General features: G+C 38.0%; 1 protein-coding gene across 1 annotated transcript in view; it reads right to left on the reverse strand.

Moving 5' to 3' along the window:
- The window catches only part of LOC106874171 (ankyrin repeat and MYND domain-containing protein 1), an 84,310-nt gene that overhangs the window by 57,476 nt on the left and 18,084 nt on the right, over positions 1-8,750 (reverse strand). Inside the window, exons 4-6 of the mRNA XM_052969145.1 lie at positions 6,610-7,080; positions 3,405-3,605; positions 30-763 (exon numbers count right to left, since the gene is read on the reverse strand). Coding sequence (XP_052825105.1) covers positions 30-763; positions 3,405-3,605; positions 6,610-7,080 — 1,406 coding nt within the window. The remainder of the gene's footprint in view (positions 1-29; positions 764-3,404; positions 3,606-6,609; positions 7,081-8,750) is intronic.

The raw sequence follows: 8,750 nt of genomic DNA on the forward strand, positions 1-8,750 counted from the left end.
ATAACAATAACTATAAAAACAAAACTTACTTAATATTGAATTCTCCTTTTGAACTGTCTTTGAATGAAACTTTTTTGGGCAATTTTGAACTACTGCTGGTAAATTTTAGTGATATACCTGGAACAGTAAGTGTTTCTGATTTGCCCCTTTTCCCTTCCAGTTTAGAAGCTGATTCATCTGCTTTAAGTTCTACATATGCCTCCGATGCATCTTTAACATCTATCACTTTATTCCCTGCATAATCAGTTTGCAATGTTAAACTTTTGGTATTTCTGTCATCCGATGCCTGCTCGTAAATAGGCATATTTGGGGATGATTTGTTATTGTCTGGGAATGACTTGCGCACATAATTACTGTCTTTTTGTTGATAATTTTGTTTTTTCGGTAACAATGTATTTATTACTGCAGACTCTTGCCATTGGTTACTTTTGTTTTCAACTGCCATCACTTTAGAAATGATGGTTGCAGAAGTTTGTGAAGGGATATCCACAGAGTTATCTATTGATTCAGGCCAGAAAAGGGTATCATTCATATCAAAAATATTTGAATAGCATAGAGGTATGCATGGTTTCTCATTTTCTCGGCCCACACTGTAGTTTGGAAGATAACCTTGTTTATGTATTTGGATGTTCTTTGGAAATAGGTAGTACGGGTAACAGTGAATAATTCCAACAGTAAGGGCAGAACATCCTTCATCACTAAGCTGGTTAACATTAGCACCACAGTTGAGCAGTAATTCAATGATTTCATCATTTCCTATAGACTAGAGAAAAAAAAAAAAAGAAAGAAATGGGTGAAGGGAAAAAAATTTTTGAACATGTTATAAACAATATCAAGAACAACAACAATGAACACAAGACATTAAATTTAACCCTTTGGCATTCAAACACATCATATCAGGCCCAAATATTTGCTGTTTTTTTGTTCAAACTGGCCAGATCTAGCCTCTCACACTTACACTACAATGTCACTCTAAACACAAACAATCACATCATCAAAATCTCAAAGCTATGAGATAATGCGTAATCATTTCACAATAATGTGGATAAATAAGCACTATAGTTGATGGATTAATCTGAATGCTAAAGGGTTAAACATCTTACTGCATTTTAAATAGTTCCCCAAAATTTCAATTACTTGACCTGGTAGGAGTTATCTTCCTTTTTTTTAGTGTTTTAAGATTTTGAGCACCCCAGAGAAAATTTTAGCCTACGATGGCAGTTTCTTCATGTCAGAAGATCATGACAAAGAGTGGCACACTCTCAAATGGCTATGTAAACCGAACTTTGAAGTTGCAGAGCTTTTCTTCTTACCTTTGCTTAGCCGTTTTAAAGTGAGAGTCAGTCTGTGCAATCCAGATACTCATTAAAGTTATAAAAAGGTAAAAGTAAAGTTACTTCTTGTGTCATGCTAACTCATAAGGGCTGGTTTCCTGATTTCATGGGTCATATATTCCTCATCTAGATGGGACACTGGTCTGTTGCAGGATTACTCATTTTTTGCCAGCTGAGTGGACTGGAACAACGTGAAATGAAGTGTTTTGCTCACGAACACAACATATTACCTTGTTTAGAAATCGAAACCACAATCTTATAATCATGAGTCCAACACCCTAATCACAAAGCTACGCACCTCCACTTTTTAAATTTGGAGGTCTGTTGACAGTAGCTCAGTGGACTAGGATGGCTGTGGTGATCAGCAAGCTCTCAGTCTTTCATTGGAATGGCCTTCTCCAAGACAAATTGTTTTATAGGGCTGAAGAGCTTCACCTTGCTTGGAGTTGTCAGAAAGGCATTAAGGAGGGCACCAGACCACCCAAAGGACTTTGTTCTTTGATCTGTTGTCAAGGTCAATACTCTGAGCCTTTTCCTTTCCTGTGGCATTTACAAGACAGTAAGGGTTTATGCTGTAAAGGTTAAATAACATGCTACTTAACCAATAGCAGAGACCCTAACCCTAACCCTAACCCTAACCCTAACCTAATAAGGTGCTACTACTCTGAGTCAGAGTAGACTTGAGAACAATAATAACTAAGTAGTCCAACTCTTTAAAACCCTGGAATTCCTGCATCAGAACCCTACTTCTGGATAGAGTTCAAAATAATACCTAGGACACATGAACTAGTAATCTCAATTTATCACACAAGTGAAATCCTACCATATTTCAAACATGAATTAGAAGTAGCTGAGGCATATAAACTACATTGAACATACATACAGAAGGTGTGTGTTTTGCTAGTTTGTGGGTAGGTTACTCTTAGAAAATATATTCTATATATATATAAAGAGTATATTCTTAACAATTCACCTGGTATTAAAACACCTGGAAGTCATAGACAAGGCACATGGCTCAGTAGTTAGAGTGTCAGGCTCACACTCATGAGGTTGTGAGTAGGATTCCTGGACTGGGCTGTGTGTGTTGTGTTCTTGAGCAACAGACTTTACTTCACACTGCTACATTTTACTCAGCTGTAGAAATGAGTTGCGACGCCACTGGTGCCAAGTTGTATCGACCTTTGCTTTTCCCTTGGATAACATTGGTGGTGTGGAGAGGAGAGGCTGGTATGCATGGGTGACTGATGATTTTCCATAAAAACCTTGCCTGGACTTTTGCTTCAGAGGGGAACTTTCTAGGTGCATCCCATGGTCATATCTTTTGACCCATAGACAAGTGAGATAACTTGCACAGGGTTCCATTCAGGAGTGATACATCAATGTTTCATCATTTTTGTTATTTGTCAATACTGCGTACCCAAAACGAGACCCAATGTAAGTTAAATCGTTGTCTACGACTCTATGCAAAATGGTGTAAGAACCATCTGCTGGTATATCCCAATATTTCATACCAATGAAAAAATTCAAATATGTATTAGAAGCGGCTGGGAGTATACAAACTATACCGAACATACAGACACAAGATATGTGCTTTGCTGATTTGTGGGTAGGCTGCTCTTACAGGTGTAAGAAAATATATTCTCATCAATTTGCCTGGTGTTAAAACATCTAGAAGTCATAGACAAAGAAGATAACTCACACCTGGTCTCATATGTATATGGTGTGGCTGTGTGATAAGAAGCTTGCTTCCCAACCACATGGTCCTGGGTTCAATCACACTGTGTAGCACCTCGTAAGTGGATTTGGTAGATGTAAACTGAAAGGAGCTCAACATGTGTGTGTGTGTGTTTGTGTCTGTTTGTCTCCTACCACTGCTTGACAACCAGTGTTGGTGTGTTACATCCCTGTAACTTGGTGGTTTGGCTGAAGAGACCAATAGAATAAGTACATGTCAGAGAAGTGACAAATATTTCATTGGCCTCTAGAAAAAACTACTTATAATAAATGAGCATTGCTTGTTTGTTTTATCAAAACAAAAATTCATCTGAAAATTAGTCATACAAGACTTACTGTTGCTATTATCAGAGAATGTAAGCCATATCTGTCACTAACGTCTGGGCTTACAATATTTTCTTCTAGGATTGCTTCAACCAGTTCCTGATCTCCTGTAAATGTACTTTTTAACAATGTCTCAGAGCTCTTCTCCATTATGCCCTTTCCCAAGAATTTCTCTCGATTGTATTGAAATATGGCATTAACATTTATCAGATCCTGAAACAGAAAAATATAAAGGGTAACATTTGAAACATGTAACAGAAACACAGTAACGATAGCAGGGTCATTATATGAACTTTTCATATTGTGCAGTTAGTGTATATTGCTCTTTGCCAAGCCTTGGGTCTTCAAATCCTGATGGAGATGTAGGGATGTGGCTGTGACATATGGTGTGTCATGGAAACAGGGTGGAGCCCATCCCTCTCCAGATTTAAATGCAGCTGATTTCTTCCAGAAGGAAAGAGAGAGAGAGAGGAAGAGGAGAAGGAGGAGACTCAAATGTAGTAGTGGGATTTACTGACTTTGAAATGAGGAAAGAGAAGTTAGCCTTGGTAAGATTTGAGCCACAACAAATACTGCAAGGCATTCTATCTGATGCTCTATCAATTCTGTCAATTCACCACCAACCACACCTCTGCTGCAGAATCATCATCGTTTAACGTCTGCTTTCCATGCTAGCATGGGCTGGACGGTTTGACTGAGGACTGGTGAACCAGATGGCTGCACCAGGCTCCAATCTGATTTGGCAGAGTTTCTACAGCTGGATGCCCTTCCTAACACCAACCACTCCGAGAGTGTAGTGGGTGCTTTTACATGCCACCGGCACGAAGGCCAGTCAGGCGGTACTGGCAACGGCCACGCTCAAAATGGTGTATTTTACATGCCACCTGCACAGGAGTCAGTCCAGCGGCACTGGCAACGATCTCGGTCGAAAGTCCTACACTGGTGTAGTGTTGTAAGTCTGAAGTCACCTGAATGAATCGCTCCAGTTTACTGGTATAAAGCAGGCATGACTAATGTAACTTCCATTTTGGATAGAGCACCAGTCAAGTTCAGGTAACATTTGCAGATGATTCAGTATCTGTTCCAAATAGTTAGAGGGACTGGGTCATGTAGAAATGTGTGGTTCAAATACACAACAAAATAATCTGCTTCAGAAGAATATAAAAGACCTGTGTTTATGTTCTATTTAGAAAAATAAGAGATCAAGATTTTCTTGAATATGGGGATAGCAATTACTGTATAATTAAAAAGTTCGCTTTACAGTTATGTGGTTTTGAGTTCCCTCCCACAGTACAGCACCTTGGGCATGTGTCTTCTGCTGTCGCCCAAAACTAATCAGTGCTTTGTGAGTGAAATTGGTAGATGGAAAGAAACTGTATGAAGCCTATCATATGCATGTGCATGTGCGTATGTGCATGCATGTGTATAAATGCATGTGCACAAGTGTATGACTAAATGAATGTTTACATTGTGTGCTTTACATGAAAAGGCATTTAGCAACAAACTGTGATGTCAGTTGTTATTCTCTTTCAAGTAATTGTGAATTAACTCTGCACTCTCAGAGACATGTGAAATAAGAAGAGTCTCTTACTAGAAAAATAGGTAAGAGTTAGTGACAGGAAAGGCATCCATCTGTAAAAAAATACCTTGCTAAGATATATTTATCTAACTCATGCTGTCATGGAAAAACAGACATAAAGTGAACAAATTAATGAGTGATGGACCAAATGAACAAAGCTGGTTTAATACATGGAGCTTTTTCTACAAGCCAATAAAATACTTGTCAGGTCTGTAAGTCACAGATGCCGCTAACAAATGGAATGGGCAATGTTGGGATGTGCTCGGTTGTAGGTCTGCTCAGTCAGGTTGACCAGGAGCTAAACAACAACAACAACAGTTTAAAGCTAAATCAGCCAACAAGTGAACTTCTACATGGCCACTCAATCTACTAGAAATAGCAGCCAAATCTCATTTAAAGGACCCTCAACTATCTTAATAACTAAATAATATAAATACAGACACATTGCATATATAGATATGATGATGAAGTGAAAGGTGGTGAGCTACCAGAGTCATTGGGATGCTGGACAAAATATTTAATGGCATTTTGTCTGTCTTTACATTCTGCGTTTAAATTCTGCTGAGGTCTACTTTACCCATTCTCCTTTTTGAGGTCAATAAAATAAGTACCAGTTGAGTACTGGGGTTGATGTAATTGATTAGCCCCCACCTCCCCAAAATTGCTGGTCTTGTGCCAAAATTTGGAATTGATACTATGATGAAGTGGTCACAGTTGGATTGTTTGTGGTCATAGGTCGTCTGGTTCAGACTTGGGAATAAATCACAGCTTAAAGCAGTGGTTCTCAATCGGGTGCCCCTCAGGCTCCTAGTTGTCAGTAAAGTAAATACAGGGGTCATCATCATCATCATCATCATTTGGCATTTCTTATCCATGTTGGACAGTTTGACCAGGGCCAGTAAGCTGAGGCACTGCACCAGACTCCAGTCTGATTTGAAATAATTTCTACGGCTGGATGCCCTTCCTAATGCCAGCCACTCCGAGAGTGTAATGGGTGCTTTTACGGGTCTTCTCAATGTAATGGGTGCTTGATGAGTCTTCTCAAGCATGGCATATTGCCAAAGGTCTTAGTCATTTGTCATTGCCTCCATGAGGCCCAACATTCAAGAGGTGCTTTTTACACATGCCACTGGCACGGGTGCCAGTTACATGACACCAGCATTAGCCATAACTACGATTTCATTTGGCTTGATAGGTCTTTTCAAGCATGGTATATTGCCAAAGATAGATCATTCATAAATCAAGGGTCTATGGGAAAATTAATTTGATTAAAAATAAACCCTTGTCAGTGAAAAATTTAGGAACCACAACTAATAACAGGGGCCAGGGTTTGAACCAGCAACCTTTTGGTTGTTTGTCGGTTGATCTAGGCATTTAGTAATTTTATTCATAAGCATCCTGATAATTTATCTATTTATTTATTTATTTATCTATTTTTTTATGGTTTTTCACTAAGAATGGGGGCAGCACTTAAGACCCACTGAGACTGCTGGGAATATCTATTCCTGCTCTCCTAAACTATCAGCTTGCATACAATAGCTTTGTCAGTTAATAATCATGCAATTTTGTCACTACTTATTTAGTTAAGAATTTTAAGATATGTCATTAGAGAAATTAATGCAACCAAAGTAACAATACCTGTTTAAAGGAATGTTTTAAGCTATGTTTCTGTAATTCCACTAAAAATGGTGTCAGATTCCATAATTTTCTACTGTCATTTAGATCCAAGGTTCCTTTGGCTGCTGAAACAAAATTTTCATTGAAGATGTCACAGTTGATTTTCCAACTGCTTTTGTCTTGATAATCAATATAAATATTTTTCAGTTTCTCAGATAGCTGTGTGCTAGACAAAATATCATAATAAGTGTTCTCCTGACACAAATCTTCAAACAATGTATCTATCTTCCAGCAATCAGCCATATGAATCATATTGTTTTTCTCTTGGTGTAAACGGATGCAGTGTGAATGTTGAAGCAAAGTGAATCCCCCAGCAACGGTAAAAGCGATCCGAATTAATTTTTCTCCATGCCATAAACCAACGTCTTGAAGATTTGAAGAGCTGTAGGTAAGAACACCAGGTCCAAGTCTTTCATCTTCTTTATATAAACCCTAGAATATAACAAAAATACAACAAAAATGGAAAGGGAAACACCAAAGGCTGGGTTGAGAATGATGCAGTCAAAAACTGAAGGTAATGCAAGTTGGGAAAAGTAGAAAATGTACCAGTGAAAGTTGGACAAGAACCAGTTGAAGAAGTTACAAGCTTCACATATCTGGGAAGCATAGTGACAAGCAACAGCAATGTAGAGAGATGTAAGATTGACAACACTTTGGTGTAGCAATAACATAAGTATAGAGCTGAAGATTTGTCTGAACAAAAGAGCAATACTGCCCTTAGCAATCTAGGCAGTTGAGACCTGGAAGATGACAGCAAAAATTGCTCACCAACTCGACATATTTTATCAGTGGAGCCTCAGAACGATCCCAAGAATCACTTATTGAGATAGTGAAAAATGAAGCCATTCTCCAAGCAGCAAAAATAAAGCCCCTGCATGTAGTTCTAACCATATTCGCATTTACTTTGAATGAGAATCCACTCAGAGGAATTGCATTTTAGAAAGGGAAATAGAGACAATATTCATGAACAATCTTTCAAATGAAACAAATTATAAACGCTATGAGTTCAGTTAAACGAATGAAAGTGCTAATAAAAAATTATCCAGAATTCTGACTGCTTCTTTTCCTTAAAATATATATCTTTTACCTTTTACTTGTTTCAGTCATTAGACTGCAGCCATGTTGGAGCACCACCTAGGAGTATTTTTAGTCAAATGAATTAACCCCAGAACTTTTTCTTTTAAAAGCTGGTACTTATTCTGTTGGTCTCTTTTGCTGAACTGGCATGCTGGAAGGCTGCACCAGACTCCAGTCTGATTTGGCATGGTTTCTCCAGCTGAATGCTTTCCTAATGCCAACCACTCTGAGAGTGTAATGGGTGCTTTTACGTGTCACTGGGATGGGTTCCATTTGTCTGACACAGGTATCTGCCACAACTGCGATTTTGCTCAGCTTGATGGGTCTTCTTCCCAAGCACAACATAATGCCTTAGATGTCAAACATTGTCACTTGATGCTAACACACAGACATAGCAGGGAACCTACAAAAATTTCTAAGACCAGTCATGTGAGGATCCAGTACCAATCAAATCCTATTCAGAACATATAAAAACAGAGAAATCTTCAGACAATAGTCAGAAGCTAGGCAGCTGTGACATAAGCCATGTCTTTCTATTTGAATTTTTTGAAAATCAGTGTAAACTGTGAAACCGATTAAAGATTCAAATATATTAATAAAAAATATTTTAATTATTCTCAGCGCATTTTCAACTTCTATTGTTCCTATATTTCTACCCATGTGGAATAAAATAGCTTCGTTTCATATATATATATATATCCACCTATGGATATAATAATAGATTCCTTTATTTTTTCTGTCTCCGATGAAGGGAAGTACTGGATCTTCCCAGAAACAGCTGTAAGACTCTATCCATAAAATACTTCTCCAACCTTACCATTGCTCTCTTTATCTTTTTATTTTTATATATTTACATATACACACACTAATACACGACTTATAATCCCCAATCCTGTTCATACATCGACTGGGGCAAACTAGTCGGTATACAGCACTTACTCAGTATTACCTGTATCCTCTTGGGTTTGGTTAAATCCAATACCCTCCTCAACCTTATATATATATATATATATATATATATATAT

This window comes from Octopus bimaculoides, chromosome 7, assembly GCF_001194135.2.
Source record: "Octopus bimaculoides isolate UCB-OBI-ISO-001 chromosome 7, ASM119413v2, whole genome shotgun sequence".
Lineage (NCBI taxonomy): Eukaryota > Metazoa > Mollusca > Cephalopoda > Octopoda > Octopodidae > Octopus > Octopus bimaculoides.